General features: G+C 44.3%; 1 protein-coding gene across 5 annotated transcripts in view; it reads left to right on the top strand.

Annotated features, from left to right (window-relative positions):
* SLC12A6 (solute carrier family 12 member 6) overlaps positions 1 to 18,756 on the top strand; it is a 69,944-nt gene that overhangs the window by 46,969 nt on the left and 4,219 nt on the right. For all 5 annotated transcript variants that reach the window (XM_077297972.1, XM_077297959.1, XM_077297964.1 and 2 more), the window contains 13 exons: positions 4,236 to 4,293; positions 4,364 to 4,538; positions 4,667 to 4,785; positions 8,211 to 8,309; positions 10,033 to 10,152; positions 10,245 to 10,349; positions 10,436 to 10,604; positions 12,422 to 12,617; positions 12,722 to 12,891; positions 13,084 to 13,215; positions 13,308 to 13,415; positions 13,974 to 14,158; positions 14,497 to 14,630. In XM_077297972.1, the coding sequence (XP_077154087.1) occupies positions 4,236 to 4,293; positions 4,364 to 4,538; positions 4,667 to 4,785; positions 8,211 to 8,309; positions 10,033 to 10,152; positions 10,245 to 10,349; positions 10,436 to 10,604; positions 12,422 to 12,617; positions 12,722 to 12,891; positions 13,084 to 13,215; positions 13,308 to 13,415; positions 13,974 to 14,158; positions 14,497 to 14,630 (1,770 nt within the window). The remainder of the gene's footprint in view (positions 1 to 4,235; positions 4,294 to 4,363; positions 4,539 to 4,666; positions 4,786 to 8,210; positions 8,310 to 10,032; positions 10,153 to 10,244; positions 10,350 to 10,435; positions 10,605 to 12,421; positions 12,618 to 12,721; positions 12,892 to 13,083; positions 13,216 to 13,307; positions 13,416 to 13,973; positions 14,159 to 14,496; positions 14,631 to 18,756) is intronic.

Raw genomic sequence — 18,756 nt, 5'->3', positions numbered from 1 at the left:
CAGTAGGCGGCCGACTTTTGCTCTTTCATCAAGTCTGGCTGCCTATTACAGAAGACAGGTGGGTCACGGAACTAGTGTCTTCCGGATACAAAATAGACTTCACCTCCAACCCACCGGACCGGTTCTTCCTCTCTGTCCCCCCAAAACCGCCAGCCAAGGCTCGAGCCTACCACCAAGCGGTCTCCTCGCTTTGTCAATCAGGAGTCATAGTACCGGTACCCACGACCGACCGTTTCCGAGGGTTCTACTCCAATCTGTTCGTAGTTCCCAAGAAAGGAGGCAGTGTACGGCCCATACTAGACCTAAAACAGCTCAACAAATATGTACGGGTCCGTCATTTCCGCATGGAGTCCCTTCGGTCCATCATTGCGTCCATGGAGAAGGGAGAATATCTCGCCTCCATAGACATACAAGACGCATACCTGCATATACCCATTGCACCTGCCCATCAGAGGTTTCTCAGGTTCGCAATAGGCCAGGACCACTACCAATTCGTGGCTCTCCCCTTTGGACTCGCCACGGCTCCCAGAGTGTTCACCAAGGTCATGGCAGCCACCATGGACGTCCTGCACTCCAGAGGCATAGTAGTCGTTCCATACCTGGACGATCTACTCATCAAGGCTCCCACCTTCAAGGACTGCGAGCTCAGCGTCTCAATCACAACCGATACTCTCAGTCGCATGGGCTGGTTAATCAACCTACAAAAGTCATCACCAACCCCGAGTCAGTCCCTGACCTTCCTGGGAATGTTATTCAACACCTCCAGGGGTCTAGTGCTCCTTCCCAAGGACAAGGCACTGGCTCTCCGACTAGCAGTTCGCACCCTCCTCCGCAAACCCCCTCGATCTCTCCGGTTTGCCATGAGAGTTCTCGGCAAGATGGCAGCGGCAATAGAAGCTGTCCCATTTGCCCAGTTTCACCTCAGACCTCTCCAACTAGCCATTCTCAAGTCCTGGGACCGGAATCCCTTGTCTCTCGACAGGGAGTTCCAGCTAACGTCGTCAACCAGGAGGTCCCTGCACTGGTGGCTCAAGCCAACCTCGCTAGCAATGGGGAAATCCTTTCTCTCAGGTCAATGGAAGGTCCTGACCACCGACGCAAGCCTGACGGGTTGGGGTGCGGTGCACCTACACCACAGGGCACAGGGCAAATGGTCCCCAGCGGAAGCGACCATGCCCATCAACATCCTGGAAATTCGTGCCATCCTACTGGCATTGAGGGCCTTCCATCACTTACTGGCAGCCTCTCACATCAGGATACAGTCGGACAATGCCACGGCTGTGGCATATGTGAATCATCAAGGGGGGACCCGCAGTACCCAGGCGATGCGGGAAGTGTCACATATCCTCCGCTGGGCGGAGGACACAGGGTCGGTTCTTTCGGCGGTCCACATTCCGGGTGTGGACAACTGGGAAGCAGACTTCCTCAGCCGACAAGGAATAGACTCGGGAGAGTGGTCTCTCCATCCCGAAATTTTTCAACAGATCTGTCTCCGCTGGGGGACCCCGGATGTGGACCTAATGGCATCCCATTTCAATGCCAAGGTCTCCAACTTCATTGCCAGAACACACGATCCACGGTCGCTCGGAGCAGACGCTCTGGTTCAGGACTGGACCCAGTTCCAGCTTCTGTACATTTTTCCACCTCTCCCCCTGATATCCAGAGTGGTGAGGAAGATCAAACAAGAGGGAGTTCCAACCATCCTCATTGCACCAGACTGGCCCAGACGCACATGGTACGCCGACATCGTACAACTCACAGCAGACGCCCCTTGGCGTCTCCCCGACCGCCACGATCTTCTATCATAAGGGCCGTTCTACCACCAGAACTCAGGGGCTCTCAATTTGACGGCGTGGCCCTTGAGACCTGGGTTCTAACCCAGGCAGGGCTCTCGGCAGATGTCATTGGAACCATGATCAGAGCACGGAAACCAGCCTCTGCCAAGATTTATTACCGTACCTGGAAAGCTTTCTTTACCTGGTGCGAATCTCGTGGCCAGATCCCACTCCCTTATTCCATACCCAAATTACTTGGTTTTCTCCAATCGGGTCTGGAGGCCAGGCTGTCCTTGGGCTCGCTTAAGAGCCAGGTGTCAGCCCTCTCAGTGCTTTTCCAAAGGCGCATTGCTACCAAGCCGCAAGTAAGGACTTTCCTTTAGGGGGTTTCCCGATTGGTTCCCCCCTACAGACGACCACTAGAAACGTGGGACCTCAACCTGGTCCTGACAGCATTGCAGGAACCACCCTTCGAACCTCTTAAGGAGGTCCCGCTCCGCCTTCTTTCCCAGAAGGTGGTTTTCCTGGTGGCAATCACCTCGCTACGCAGGGTGTCTGAACTGACAGCACTTTCCTGCAGACGGCCTTTCCTGGCATTTCACCAGGACAAGGTAGTTCTTCGTACGGTCCCATCCTTCCTCTCGAAGGTTGTGTCCGACTTCCACCTCAATGAGGAAATTTCACTACCATCCCTTTGTCCGGTTCCGGTTCATAGAGTGGAGAAGGCTCTGCATACGCTTGACCTTGTCAGGGCTTTGCGTATATACGTGTCTAGGACTGCGTCCTTCCGGAGGTCTGATTCCCTTTTCCTCCTTCCGGAAGGCGGCCACAAGGGTATGCCAGCTTCCAAAGCTACTCTTGCCAGGTGGATCAAATCCACCATACAAGAGGCGTATCGCCTTAAGAATTCTCCTCTTCCAGCCGGCATTACGGCACACTCTACACGGGCGGTAGGGGCCTCCTGGGCCATTCGGCACCAGGCTTCGGCACAACAAGTGTGTAAGGCGGCCACTTGGACTAGCGTACACACGTTTACTAAACACTACAGGGTTCATACCCAGTCCTCAGCGGACGCGAGCCTGGGTAGACGTGTCCTGCAGGCGGCGGTGCCCTAAGTGTACGGGCCTGTCTGCACAATATTCGTCCATTGCTTCCCACCCAGGGACTGCTTTAGGACGTCCCATGGTCCTGTGTCCCCCAATGAGGCGACAGAGTAAAGGAGATTTTTGTGTACTCACCGTAAAATCTCTTTCTCTTAGCCTCTAATTGGGGGACACCGCTCCCACCCTGTTGCCCTTTCCGGGCTGTTGTAACTGTTGAGTTCTCATATTGTTTCTTGAGCTCGTACATAGTTGCCTTCTTACAGGCATAATTATGTTATTCATGTTACGTTCCTCCTACTGCTTTTGCACAAAACTGGAGAAGGCTGATGCCGTCCAGGGGTGTATACTGCACAGGAGGAGCCACAGTTAATCTTTTTCAGATTATGCATAGTGTCGCCTCCTAGTGGACAGCAGCATAACACCCATGGTCCTGTGTCCCCCAATTAGAGGCTAAGAGAAAGAGATTTTACGGTGAGTACACAAAAATCTCCTTTTTTTTTTGAACAGCTAAAAAAGAGAAATGTATATTGCAGGCATTATGATATAGGAGTGACGTCCCCCACAGGACTGTAGAAGTAGATTAAATCCAGGTTTGGGGTTGACAGATTATTTTTAAAGTTTTAAAACATTATATTAAAGCATTAAATATGTGAACCCATGAGGAAAAAAATATTACCATGTCTTATCACACACAGTATTATGGAAGCATTGCTTTTAGGCGAGAATACAGTGTGGACACCCCATATTATTGCATGACACGGCTTTAGTTTGGCCATATGTTATCATTTCCATTCAGCAGTGTCTCGTGCATTTATTGCGTCCTTCAGTGAGTGGCGCGCTGCCTATGGATGCCACTCTTTGGTATTTGTCCGATCTGTTACACTCTATGGGTGTGTATAATTTGGGAGCATTAGAAGAAAAATGTAAAAGAAACGGGATGTGATAAGTATTCTTTATATTAGATTTTCTATCTGTTTTACTCTCGGTGAGTTGGTGCAGAATCTCCAGAGGTGCTTTGTTTTCATCTGGCCTTTATGTGACCGCTGTAGCCGTCATCTGCCGTATTAAGGCGATACCGATTGATGCCAGTAATGTCACTGATCGGCTGCAGCGCTCATTGACCAAGGCCTGCCAGAGATTCTGTGCTCCCTTATTGGGAGAAAGGCAAGGTTAGTGTAGTTTTTTTTGTTATTTTACAACACCGTTCTTGCTTTTGACATTTTTTTTCTAAGGCTAGATAACCCCTCTAATGGAACACTGAGTAGATAACGCAATAATATAATTTATTTTTTATCTCTGTGAAGTGCTGATATTGATCCATTTTCTGTTAATTCCTCTGACTGTAAATGAACATCAGATTTGAGCAATGTTCTTCTATTTGGAGCCTGTATCGATGGGGTGGTCCTCAGAGATAAGTAAGTATGATGTGCTCAGCGGCTCTGGAGGATGGGTGGTCCAGAGCCGCCGTCTGATCTTGTCTCTTAGGTTCGGAGATGCAGTAAAAGGAACCCTTGTGGTAGGAGCGATCTCCTGGCCATCACCATGGGTCATAGTGATTGGATCTTTTTTCTCCACGTGTGGAGCTGGACTGCAGAGTCTGACGGGGGCCCCGAGATTGTTGCAGGCGATAGCTAAAGATGGAATTATCCCCTTTTTGCGGGTAAGAATTTACAGAGATGAGTATGTATGGGTATGGTAGAAAATAAAGGAAAACTTCAGGAAGGTGATCTAGAACAAAGGGGTCACTGAACATGCTATAACTTTTTATTTTTTTCCTCAACTCAAAAGGTGTTTGGACATGGAAAAAAGAATGGAGAACCTACCTGGGCATTGCTTCTCACGGCTGTGATTGCGGAGTTGGGAATCCTAATTGCCTCCTTGGATCTGGTAGCACCCATCTTATCAATGTATGTGAAAATCAAATAGTTACCCCCAGCTATAAGAACGCATTAACACTATAGTCAACAGCCAGTAGTGGGAAACGTGCAGCATCCAAAATAACTGGTAGTAGATATACGTTCAACGCTAAATAGATAAGATCATATAAGAAAAAAAGCGTACAAAGAACAAATAATATAACAATCTTTATTAGCAAAAAAACAAAAAAGGATATAATCCTTATAAAGCATACAAAAATCTAAAACTGGTAGCCACAGGTGTGTCCGAATAGTGAGCCAAAAAGATATAAGTGGCACCACTGCTGAGTGGATATTATGGCAGAAGAGTAAAGGTACAAGCTAATAGACTAACTGTGTTGCTTTAACTATAATAGTACTAAGTGGGACTGCAGACACACAATCATTATATCGACCATTGTATCAAGCCACCATGGCGTGTGCCGACACCCACTGCACAAATCTACATGTATTAAATTAGTAGCAACATAAAAATTGCACAATCAGAGAAAAGCTACATAATGCCTTACCAACACTCAGAAGATGGTGCCACAGCCCCTACGCGCGTTTCGGCAGCGTGCCTTCGTCAGGGGGAGTGGCATCATATTCCAGGAAGCTCCTTTTAAGCTGAGGGAGACCAATAATGGCAGGGTTACGCCCAACAAACTACACATGGTATCGGCGTGAATGGAATGCCGGGACTTGTAGTCTCGGTATAAGTGGTTCTAAGCCGCAAACATTACCATAGACTAATCTCGTCACGGCGCACGCGACGCTGACATTCCTCAGGGAGACGAGGTGAACAGGCGTGCCTCCAGCGGTCGGCGAGGCGCCGGATACAAGCAACCAACCACTCGGCCGTACATGGAAGGAAGCTCGACCCAGCAAACCGCCCACCGTCGGTGACAGACACCAACGTCAACCACACTCCCAGGATGGCAGAGCGCATGCACACCGGCCGTAATCACCGCCACAAAGGCCACCCGCATTAAAAGTATATATCGGGATGGAATCTTTAGAGGAAATCATGATAATAAACTGGTAGGAACACCTCAAAGATTATAACGTCCTCTACCTCCTATACCACAGAAACTCCTAAAAGGAGGGACATATATAAATTTAATTAATAGTATAAATAAAAAATGTGCACATAAAATATATGTCATATAGTGCAAAAAAACGTATAGTGTAAAGAAGATTTTTGTATGCTTTATAAGGATTATATCCTTTTTGGGGTTTTTTCTAATAAAGATTGTTATATTATTTGTTCTTTGTACGCTTTTTTTCTTATATGATCTTATCAATGTATGTGTAGATTAGAAGATCTACTGGATACTGTGGAACGAAACAGCCAGGTTACCAGGAAAGATAGAAAGGGGGAAAGAGATGAAAGCTAGAGTAGTCAAATGTTTTGAAAGGTCTTTCTAAAAAGGAGTGAGCGTAACCCTACTGTCACACACTGAAATTTTCATCGCTGCGACGGCACGATTCGTGACGTCGCAGCGTCGTATAATCATCGCTCCAGCGTCGTAGACTGCGGTCACACGTTGCAATCACGGCGCTGGAGCGATGCCGAAGTCCCCGGGTAACCAGGGTAAACATCGGGTAACTAAGCGCAGGGCCGCGCTTAGTAACCCGATGTTTACCCTGGTTACCAGCGTAAACGTAAAAAAACAAACAGTACATACTCACCCGTCGGTGTCCTTCAGGTCCCTTGCCGTCTGCTTCCTGCTCTGAGTGCAGCCGTACAGTGAGAGGCGCAGAGCGCAGCACCGCTGTGATCTGCTCTCACTTTCCGGCCGGCACTCAGAGCAGGAAGCAGACGGCAAGGGACCTGAAGGACACCGATGGGTGAGTATGTACGGTTTGTTTTTTTACGTTTACGCTTGTAACCAGGGTAAACATCGGGTTACTAAGCGCGGCCCTGCGCTTAGTTACCCGATGTTTACCCTGGTTACAAGCGAAGACATCGCTGGATCGCTGTCACACACAACGATCCAGCGATGTCAGCGGGTGATCAAGCGACGAAAGAAAGTTCCAAACGATCTGCTACGACGTACGATTCTCAGCAGGGTGTCTGATCGCAGTAGCGTGTCAGACACAGCGATATCGTAACGATATCGCTAGAACGTCACGAATCGTAACGTCGTAGCGATGGAAATTTCAATGTGTGACGGTACCCTAAGTCGGCTCACATGTTTGTAGATGCAAGGAAATCTTGTAAGTTCCAGGAACAATAAAGGAAAATGTAAATTCAGCATCAAAGTATTTTTTTATATTTCATATATTCAAATATGCAGCATTAAACATCAGAATAAGATATGTTATATATGCTTTTAAAGCACACTTAAATATATGGATGTCAGGAATTAAAGTGGTTTTCCACTACATAACTAAAACTCCTTTTCTCCACTGGGGTGTAACAAAATAAAGAAAAAATCTGTAATCCCATCCTACATTGCTCTTCTTCTGTCACAGCTGTGTTCCCCAACAAACTGCTGGCATCACCATAGGGCAAGGAAGGGTAGTCATGAGATAACCGCAGCTAGTCAGTAGATACTGAGCAGATACTCCTCACTGTGCCTGGGTCAAGTTCCTTGATGTTTAGTTAGTAAACAGATGAGGGAGCAGATTTATTTTATAGTGGATAAACAACCAGTGCAATGACTGGCATAGGGTGGTAGCAGCGGTGTAGTGGCTGGACAGTAATATATTCTCACTGCAGCATTAAGAATACAAAAAGGGAAGAGTTTTGTGAGAGGGAGACTGATTAGTAGTGAGTTAAAGTAGTCAAGATGAGAATGAATCAGAGTGACAATAAGAATTTTTGCTGTTTCCATTGTAAGAAAAGTGAAGATTCTGTAGATTTTTTTTTTTAGCTGCAAGTACCATGAGTGATGACAAGAAACAGATCTTAAAAACGCCAAAGTGTATTAGTTACAGAACCATTTATTATGTAATGTGGAATAAGACAACCATTTAAACGCTATTATAATTACAGTCATGGCCAAAAGTGTTGGCACCCTTAAAATTGTTCCAGAAAAGGAAGCATTTCTCCCAGAAAATTATTGCAATCACACATGTTTTGTTATACACGTGTTTATTTCCTTTGTACAAAAAAGATAGAAAAAAGAAGCAAATTAGGCATAATTTCACACAAAGGGAATAAACGTGTATAACAAAATGTGTAATTGCAATAATTTTCTGGGAGAAATACTTCCTTTTACTTCATTAACTGGAACGATTTCAAGGGTGCCAACACTTTCAGCCATGACTGTAATCCCTAATGCATTGTTATAGAGATTTTGCTTTTAAACAAAGCAATCCTTTAGTTCTTATTAATGGAAATAATTTAATTTTATCATTTGCTGAAGAGTTTGCAACCTATATCTTCTGATTATGCTAACCCCAGCATTATCCACCCCTCTTTCACTTAGGTTTTTCCTTATGTGTTACCTTTTTGTAAACTTGGCCTGTGGTTTACAGACTCTGCTTCGATCTCCAAACTGGCGCCCCCGTTTTCAGTATTACCACTGGTAAGTCTTAGATTTTCTACAAACTCGCTGTAATTTGTGATCTACAACTTCAAACTACTGACTTTTAAAAGCATTTTGGTCATTATATGGACATCTGATATAGAATTGAAGATCAATTAAAGTGGATATGTCATGTGTCTTTGTGTCACGTAGTGACTAGGGACGGTGGCCGCCTACCCGATCCTCGAACTAGGCGGCGCCCTAGTCTATCCTTGTCCCCCGGATTACTCTGGAAGTTGGAGACACCGGGGTCATGTACCTTGCTGTGCTCATAAATTAGCCCTTATCTGTTCTCTCCCCCACCCAGGGAGGTGTAGGCTGCAGTTTATAGGATTACACTAAACAGACAGGCAAGCGTAGACAGACAGGGATGAAAGAAAACTATAATCATGCAAATATACTCACAAAAAAACAGAGTGGAACATAGGGAAGGGATAGGTAGGAGAAACCAAATGGGAGAAGATGAGGATAAGCATGAAAACCAACTCCAAGCAGAATTCTACTGACTGAAACAATGAATTTCTCCACCAACACCTAACCAGGAAGTAGAACTATCACTGGCAATCCCCAAGTGCCAGTGGCGAACATATTTACCTGAGGGGAGTAGCCAACACAGAACAGCTGAGACACTTCAGGATGGAGACTTCCAGGAGATCAACTGAACTGATTAACCCTTGCAATGACAGCAAAAATCTGCACTGTTTAATAAGATGTTGAAGCAGTACTAATCAGTGCAGGATTTTGTATAACCAGACGCTTCGATCTTGTGGCCTCTCTCTGTCTCGGGGTCCTAGTGACACTATCTCAAGGCAGCATAGTATGGGGGCAAGTTTACTGTCCTACTACATATTGTACCTTTTGGTTAGGAAGGATCAGACCGTACACTGAGCCCAGAGCTGATGTAGTCAGTATAGTCTTGTGACAGATATTAACAAAATCTTCATAATAGAAAACATATTTTTAGTCCATTACACCCTATACCACCAAGTGGAGAGGGAAGCTATAATAGCTCAAGACGCTCCTATAGTACATAACCACACAGAAAGAAAAAGAGCACAAAAAGTCCCCAAATAAAATTATATCATAGTTTATTAAAAAAACATATAAAACACAACAAATAGAACGTAGTAATCAGATTAGAGACAAAGTTGGATAGTTGATATCACTGGTGTAACACACAGAGTCTACCTCCATTATAGTGAAAGGGAAGAGAAGAATATAGCAGCAGATTGATTAAAGTGCAAGTGCAACGAGTTTATAGATGTTCCCATATTGGTATGAAACTCTGGAGATAAAAACACTCACTGTCTCACAATACACAAGTTAAAGTAATAGAAATAATAAATCATGTGAAAAATGCAAAACTGATGAGTCAGTGAGTGAAATAAAATCAACACTAGAGAATCATAAACCAATAGTGAAAAAAGGGTGTATATCACTTTAAGGGAACAAAATCAACCTAAACCATACTAGAGGCTGCTCTTACCCATAGTCTCCACTTTAGGACACTGTGCATGCAGCCCCAGCGTGCGTTTCGCGTTGGCTTCCTCTGGGGGCTGCGTGTTTACTGGGTCCAGAGCTGATGTAGTCAGCATAGTCTTGTGTCAGATCTGGCAAATGTTGGCTGATATTCATAGGTACAGTACAGAACTTGCTTGTTGAGTTCTTAAAGTAATTATACTAGGTCATTTAACCACATTTATTTTTGTTTTGCCTTTTGCAGGACTTTATCATTTCTGGGTATGGCACTTTGTCTGGCTCTGATGTTCATCTCCTCGTGGTATTATGCTCTCATCTCCATGGTGATTGCCGGAATGATCTACAAGTACATAGAGTATCATGGGTGAGTAGATTTCCCAGTTTTATAGACTTTTCTCCTCTATAAATGTTGTTCCTATATTCTTTCCCTGAATACCTTTTTATCCTTGTATATAGAGCTGAGAAAGAATGGGGAGATGGCATACGAGGACTTTCTCTGAGTGCAGCACGTTTTGCTTTACTGCGGCTGGAGGAAGGCCCTCCGCATACTAAAAACTGGAGGTAAATGATCAGTTCATCTGTGTAGTAGTAACATGTGCATGTACATACTTTACTTCTATTTGATCAGCATTTTTTTCCCACTCTAGACCCCAGCTGCTTGTCTTGGTTAAGCTAGACTCCGATCTCCATGTTTCCCAGCCACGTCTACTCTCTTTTGCTTCTCAGCTGAAAGCTGGGAAAGGTTTAACAATTGTGGGATCTGTTCTGCTTGGTGATTACTTGGAGAACTATGCTGAAGCCCTGGCAGCGGAGCAGGTAGAACCATTCAGACCCTGTCACTTCTTTCTTGGTGTTTACAGCATGTTTACTTGTGTTTCCTAGACTAAGCTGATTATCTGGATCACAGGAGGACAGCGCAGCCTCGGATATTCATTCACAGCGTGCTCCTGCTTCACATCCTATATACAGTCCTTTAGTTTAAGGTTGAAAGAAGACACTAGTCCGTCAAATGCAGCCTATAAGCCTAATGTGCTGTCCGCAGACGATAATCATTTAAAACTGGCAATACCTAAAGAGGGCTTTCCCAATAGAGCAATTAATAGCTTTTATTTGCAGCCACTTCTTAATAGGTGGGAATCCGATGGGAAAAATGAAGGGGCTGTGTCGAGCACTGCAACTTATTCGGAACTTTTCCCTTTACAATCCCACTCCTGGAATTATTGCAACTCAATACCATATACTTGAGACAGGGGTCCCGTTCACTTGCCAAGAATGGAAAATGTGCCTCATGTACTCTCCTCCAAAAAGGCAAATTTGAGCTGTTAACATATTAATTCTCTCTTTTTATTTTGCTCTATTATTCTTCTTTATAAAAAGAAGGTACCGTATATACTCGAGTATAAGCTGAGATTTTCAGCCCATTTTTTGGGGCTGAAAGTCCCCCTCTCGGCTTATACTCGAGTCATACCCAGGGGTCGGCAGGGGAGGGGGAGCTGTCTAATCATACTCACCTGCTCCTTGCGCGGTCCCTGGCGCCCCAGCTTCTTCCTGTACTGAGCGGTCACATGGTACCGCTCATTACAGTAATGAATATGCGGCTCCACCTCCCATAGGGGTGGAGCCGCATATTCATTACTGTAATGAGCGGTAACGGTGACCGCTCAGTACAGGAAGAAGCTGCGGCGCCAGGGAAACAGGGACTGCACCGCGCCAGGAGCAGGTGAGTATAATGGGAGGGGAGCGCAGCGCTGCGTGATATTCACCTGCTCCTCGTTCCGGCGCCGCTCCGTCTTCAGCGTCTTCTGCAGTGACGCTGAGGTCAGAGGGCGCAGTGACGTGGATAGTGCGCGCCCTCTGCCTGAACGTCAGTGCAGAAGACGCTGAAGATGGAGCGGCGCCAGAACGAAGTCAGGTGAATATTGAAAGCGCCGGAGGCCTCAGCGACGGAGAGGTGAGTATGTGATTTTTTTTTTTTTTATCGCAGCAACAGCAAATGGGGCAAGTGTCTGTATGGAGCATCTTATGGGGCCATAACGTTTGTGCAGCACTGTATGGGGCCATAACCAACGTTTGTGCAGCACTATATGGGGCAAGTGTCTGTATGGAGCTTCTTATGGGGCCATAATCAATGTTTGTGCAGCATTATATGGGGCAAATATCACAAATATCTTTATGGAGCATCTTATGGGGCCATAATTAACGTTTGTGCAGCATTATATGGGGCAAATATGTCTATGGAGCATCTTATGGGGCCATTATTAACCTTTATGCAGGATTATATGGGGCATATTTTAATATGGAGCATCTTATGGGGCCATCATAAACTTTATAGGGCTCCTGATTCAATATGGATATTCAAAAACACTTAGCCTACTGATGTCTCAATTAATTTTACTTTTATTGGTATCTATTTTTACTTTTGACATTTACCGGTAGCTGCTGCATTTCCCACCCTAGGCTTATACTCGAGTCATTAAGTTTTCCCAGTTTTTTGTGGCAAAATTAGGGGGGTCGGCTTATACTCGAGTATGTATGGTAATTAAATGAGATGGAAAACCCAAAACCTTAGAGACAGTTTGACATATATAATTATACTATATATACAGTGGATATATAATTATCTTTCATTACAGGCACTGAAGATGCTGATGGAGCAGGAAAGGGTAAAAGGCTTCTGCCAGGTGGTTGTGGCACAGAAACAAAAAGAAGGTTTATCCCACCTTATCCAGTCTTGTGGTCTTGGAGGAATGAGACACAACACCGTGATCATGGGCTGGCCGAGTGGGTGGAGGCAGAGTGATGACTCTCGGGCCTGGAAAACATTCATCAGTAAGAATCAGATTTGCTTTTCCCTTTTTTATTAGTGCCAATTTTATTCTCCCGTAATTTCTGTGGTTGTGAAATCCTCCATGTAACCCCCTGCTTTCTTCCAGTCACGGTGCGTATCTGTACAGCTGCTCGGCAAGCCCTGCTTGTGGCTAAGAACATCTCCTTATTCCCTGGATCTCGGGAGACTCTAGCAGAGGGCAACATAGATGTGTGGTGGGTCGTCCATGATGGAGGCATGCTGATGCTTCTACCTTTCCTCTTGAAACAACACAAGGTAAGATTAGGACAGTCCACCAGCACTTCACATTTCCTTCAGAATGACCCAACTTTTACTGTCCACCTGCATTCTGGATTTACACTAAAAACAAGCTCTGTGATTTACTGTAAAGGAAAAGTACTTGATGATGGTAAATCCAAAGGTCGTAACTTAACAGATCTTTGTCTCCTCGCGGTATGTCGTGACCAGGTGTGGCGTAAATGCAAGATGCGTATTTTTACTGTAGCCCAAATGGAAGATAACAGCATTCAGATGAAGAAAGATTTAGCCACCTTCCTCTACCATCTACGCATTCAGGCAGAAGTGGAGGTAGTGGAGATGGTAAGAAACAAAAATAACCCGAAACATAAAGTAAGCTAGTGGCGGGAAACCTAAAAAATGTCTCATTCGAATAAACCCTCTGTATTACACAGCATGACAGCGACATTTCAGCCTATACGTATGAGCGGACGCTTATGATGGAGCAAAGATCACAGATGCTACGGCAGATGCGACTGTCAAAAACGGACCGAGAACGAGAGGTGGGAATGTTTGTAGCCATGTCATGTCCTCAGCTTCTCTAGAATTTGTAACTCGATTTTTGTAATTTTATTTCAAGTGACACCCCCGGATCACATTTGCGAGAAGATAAGGAAATGAGGATGTAATACAATATCCACAAAGTGTTACGTTAGAACTGGAGGACCGACGCCAGCACTCAGATCTGCTGGCATGATAGAAAGATAAGGGAGAAGAGAATGACATTATGGCAGTAATGTTATTCTCCTGAAGCGTAGCGCTTCTGATAATCTACTGTAATAGCCGGCATATTATCAGACACGCTCTGCACCAACATTAAGCAAAAGTGGCAATAAAGTAGCTTTTATTTGAATGCGTATATGTACCATAAGAGTAATGGGAATATCGGACTCCCTGCGTTATTGGAAGGCTGGGTCTGTTTGACCCAAACCATTATAGGACTGGTCCAGGAAAATGTACGTTGGCATATTGTGTGAAGGCGGCCAACAACGCTCGTGCAGATCTGATAAGAATGTAATGGACATCTGTGCGATCCTTACACCGCTCACTTATGCTTTTAGGCCCAGTTAGTGAAAGACCGAAATTCCATGCTCCGTCTGACTAGTGTGGGCTCCGACGAAGATGATGAAACAGATGCCGCCCCAGACAGAGTACATATGACGTGGACCAAGGATAAACATCAATCTGTGCGTGTAGCCCAAAGCAAGCAGATGCCCAGTTTTCAAGACTTGCTCAGCATGCGCCCGTAAGAGTCTTTTTTTTTTTTTTAAGAGTAACCGCCGTTTCAATTTTTTTGTTGTTGTCATAAATCAATAGTAGAAGTGGGGATAAGAAACTTTTTAATATATCTTATCAGGAAACCATTGTTCTTTCTCCTCTTGGACTGATCTATCGTTCTGTAAACGCTGTATTCAGTGGTGAAATCTGTATTCATATTACTGTGATAGGAGAGGACAGTTGCTGCCTTAGGATTCCATGGAGATGGGAGGAGGCAGACACAGACGTTCACCAGAAGTGACAGCTACGCTTTTTAGGATTGGCCAATTTACCGTTGGTTTTGATGATTTTCCTTGTTTTCTCCAGGGATCAGTCAAATGTTCGGCGCATGCACACTGCTGTCAAGCTAAATGAGGTCATTGTGAACAAATCTCATGATGCTAAACTGGTTCTGCTGAATATGCCGGGACCCCCACGCAACCCTCAGGGTGATGAAAACTGTATCCTTTTCCTACACAGACGTGCGCATTCATGACATTAGGACGGACAACACAGTCTCCTTTCTAAAATCTAGTGCAGACTAAAAGAAGTTGCACGGGGCAGCACAATCTGGACTATGCTTTTATTTCCTAACCTGGGCTACCGGAGCTGTGTTGGTCCTGTGCACATCACTGCTGCTTTTATCTGTTCTAGTTTGCAGAAATATGGTGCAATCTTCAGAAAGTGAAAGTGGCTCAAATTGTGTTTATGCCAGAATTCTGGTGTAAAACACTTTGAAAAGTTACACAATTTCCGTGCAACGTGAATTTGTGCAAAAAAAATTGCAAAGTGGGAGGAGCCAGGCAGGACTAGGGGTGGCAACATCCATGTAACAAATTGAAGGGGTATTCCCTTCTCCAAGATCCTATCCCAATATGTAGTAATAATAATATTAGCAAATACCTCCAATTAGAAATTTAGTATAGTTCTTCTGATTAGATATGTCGCTTACTCCTTGTGCAGGCACTGCAGGACCTTAGGCATCTATGGTTACAACCACTAATATAGTGACAGTTAGCTAGTTGCTAGTGGTCTTAATCATGGATACCTAAGGTCCTGCAATGCCTGCACATGAAGAAAGACACAGCAAATCAGAAAATCTATACTACATTTCTAATTGGAGGTATTTGCCAATATTATTATCATTATTATTACATCTAGGATCTTGGAGATGGGAACAGCCTTTTAATAAAAGTGGCAGCATACATTATGCCAGTTGCTGACTGGAGTAACATTTCTAGCTAGGGACATGAATTTGGCGCATCTTATTCCTGCAGGCCCATCATTACGACTGGAGTACAAACCAGTCTTAATGAGTTGGGCCTATATTTTGTACCTGCGGTCGCAGCAGCTCCACGTTCGGCCCTGTATAGCCTAAACGGGAGAGTTTCCTGCATCCACTCTTTTCTTTGTATATCCATTGAACATAATGATACAGCAAGACAGGAGCACAAGGTTGGAAGTTTAGCTGACAGGACCATAAGTGAAAGGAGGACATCAGAGGAGCTTTGGTAACCGAAGTAAATTAGTAAGTGATATAGGTCTGCATTAGGGACACATCTAACCACAATTTGTAACCAAACAACACCTTTGAAATGGCGAAAATGCATATGCAAATGATCAATTTCTGCAAGAAATCCGCATTTTTTTTTTTTGCGTTTTTTTTAGCATTTTGCAAGCGTAATTAGCTTGCAGAATGCTAAAGTTTTCCAAGCGATCTGTAGCATCGCTTGGAAAACTGACTGACAGGATGGTCACACTTGTCAAACATAGCGTTTGACAAGTGTGACCAACTTTTTACTATAGATGCTGCCTATGCAGCATCTATAGTAAAAGATAGAATGTTTAAAAAAATAAAAAAAAAGGTTATACTCACCTGCAGACAGCTGATCTCCTCAGCGGCGTCCGTTCCTATAGATGCTGTGTGTGTGCAGGACCTTCGATGACGTCGCGGCTTGTGATTGGTCGCGTGAGCGGTCACATGAGCGGTCACGCGACCAATCACAAGACCGCGACGTCATCGCAGGTCCTTCACACTGACAATCTAAAGGAACGGAAGCGGCAGCATGCCTCCGGGGCCATCGAAGGTGTGAGTATATCACTATTTTTTATTTTAATTCTTTTTTTTTTTTACCAATTATATGGTGCCCAGTCCGTGGAGGAGAGTCTCCTCTCCTCCACCCTGGGTACCAACCGCACATAATCTGCTTACTTCCCGCATGGTGTGCACAGCCCCGTGCGGGAAGTAAGCAGATCAATGCACTCCTAGGTGTGCGGAATCCCCACAATTCCGCATTTTTAATGAACATGTTGCTTTTTTTTCCGCGATGTGATTTTTTTCGCGGAAAAAAATGCAACATTTGCACAAAAAATGCGGAATACCCTGTAAATAATAGGAGGCATTTGTTAGCGTTTTTTTCGCGTTTTTATCTCGAAAAAAACGCGAAAAATCCTGAACGTGTGCACATGGCCTCAAGGAAAGCCACCACTAGCTGTAGCAAGACATACAGACCCCCTTTCTTTCTTTTTTAACAAAGAACTATGTTTTCTGTCATGTGCCCTATTTGCATATGGGGTAAGACCTGTCAATCAAACAGGTTGGGGGGAAACCAGAGGCAATTTGTCCACATGACACCTCTCCCAGACCATGCAACCTTTTAAAACTGTGATGGCAAGGTCTAGTTCCAGCACCAGATGGTTAAACATACAAAAAAACACTTTAGTCTGACTTTATTAAAAAAAAAAAAGCGCGATACAGGCACAATTCACTCTGATTAATTTAAGGAATAAGATATTCTGAACCAAAATAGTCATTAGAAAAAGGAGAGGAATAAAAAAAACATACTGTATATAACCTAGAAAACTATGAAGTCACAACCTCTGAATGATAAATAAAATAGAAATTGTATAAATAAAATAGAAATTGTATTAATAAAAACAAAAGTACAATGAGAGCTCCACAAAAAAACACAAATAACACCGTGTATCACAAAACAATAATACGAAGAATAGTAAGGTATGGTTTCCCAGATAAAGCTCAAATGTAAGGAAACACACATGGGTATATACAGTAAAGATGTGTTCCACCAAATTGTCAAATATGGAGAGGAAATAGAACAGGATAGTCAGAAAAATATGCAAAAAATATACAATATTAGCTGACTATATTGATAGTTATTCACAGAGATAAACCCCTAACTATTCAATAAAACTCCAGAGCAAATAGGGATACTTGTGTATTAAGATAAATGTATAATGTACACGTGTACAAATGCAACGTTGCACTATAAACAAGCAATATAATAAACACAAGCACTAAACATGAAGAATGAGATGTACCAAGTAAATCTGGACACCTTACCCATATCCCAGGGTGTATGCCTCAATGTCCCAACGCACATTTCACTTGGGCTTGTTTGGGGACTTCTTATCAATAAAAAGTCAGCTAATATTGTATATTTTTCTGACTATCCAGTGCTATTTCCTCCATATTTGACATTTTAGGGGAACACCTCTTTACTGTTTATACCCATGTGTGTCTCCTTAAATTTGAGCTTTATCTGGGAACCTCACACCTTATTTTTCTTGGTAAGATTGTTTCCTTATACACATCGTCTCATTTGTGTTGTTTTATTGCGCTTTTGTTTTTATCAATAAAATTTGTTTTATCGATCGTTCGGAGGTTTCCTAGGTTCTACAATTCACTCTGATGCATTGCAAGTCAGACTGTTAGGCCGGGATCACACACAGCGAGATACGGCAGAGTCTCACAGGTTAAAACCAAGCTCAGGCATCGGCACTCCGGAGCGTGCGGCCGCACAGCAATACATGGAGCCGCACGCTCCGCTCCGGAGTGCCGGTGCCAGAGCTTGTTTTTAACCTGCGAGACTCGGACGTATCTCGCTGTAGTGTGACTCCGGCCTTAGGCCACGTTCAGCATTTGATCTTCCTATATCTAAGCCAAAATCAGGAGTGGCACAATCAGAGGAAAAGTATAAGGCTATGTGCCCACAATCCGGAAGTAGCAGCACTTTGGACGCAGCGTATTTTCGCTGCCGTCTATTGAACGCAGGTGAGTCCGCATGTGTTCACTGAACTGTGCGGATTTACCACATTCAATACATTTCATTGGTGAAATTTGTTGCAGAAACTAGAACCTACGCAATAGAAATTGACATGCTGCAGTCCTGAAAGAAGCGCCGCATGTCCGTGTTCGCAGGCGCACATAGACACAGTGTACATGGGATTTCTAGAAATCTCATCCACTTTGCTTTAATAGCAGGCTGGACACTGCATAGATGCTGTTTGACTGAGGGTTCTTTTGCCTGACGTCACAGAGCATAGAGACTGTCAATCATGCAGGAGGCAGCAATATAGGGGAAGGGGGAATAGAGCTGGAGTGACAGAGGCTTCAGGTCTACAAATAGATCCTCATCCTCATTTACATGTCAATTCAATTGCTGATTTCTCAGTAATGGACTGAGAATGTAAAGGCATTGCTGGACATGTCTTTGAACTACATGCACGTCTAAATATTTTTTTGGGGGGAGGGGAGGTGGATCCTGCTGACAGATTCCATTCAACCCC

This window comes from Ranitomeya variabilis, chromosome 1 (genome assembly GCF_051348905.1).
Source record: "Ranitomeya variabilis isolate aRanVar5 chromosome 1, aRanVar5.hap1, whole genome shotgun sequence".
Taxonomy (NCBI): Eukaryota; Metazoa; Chordata; class Amphibia; order Anura; family Dendrobatidae; genus Ranitomeya; species Ranitomeya variabilis.
The sequence above is the reverse complement of the archived record's forward strand: the minus strand, read 5'-3'. Positions and strand labels throughout refer to the sequence as shown.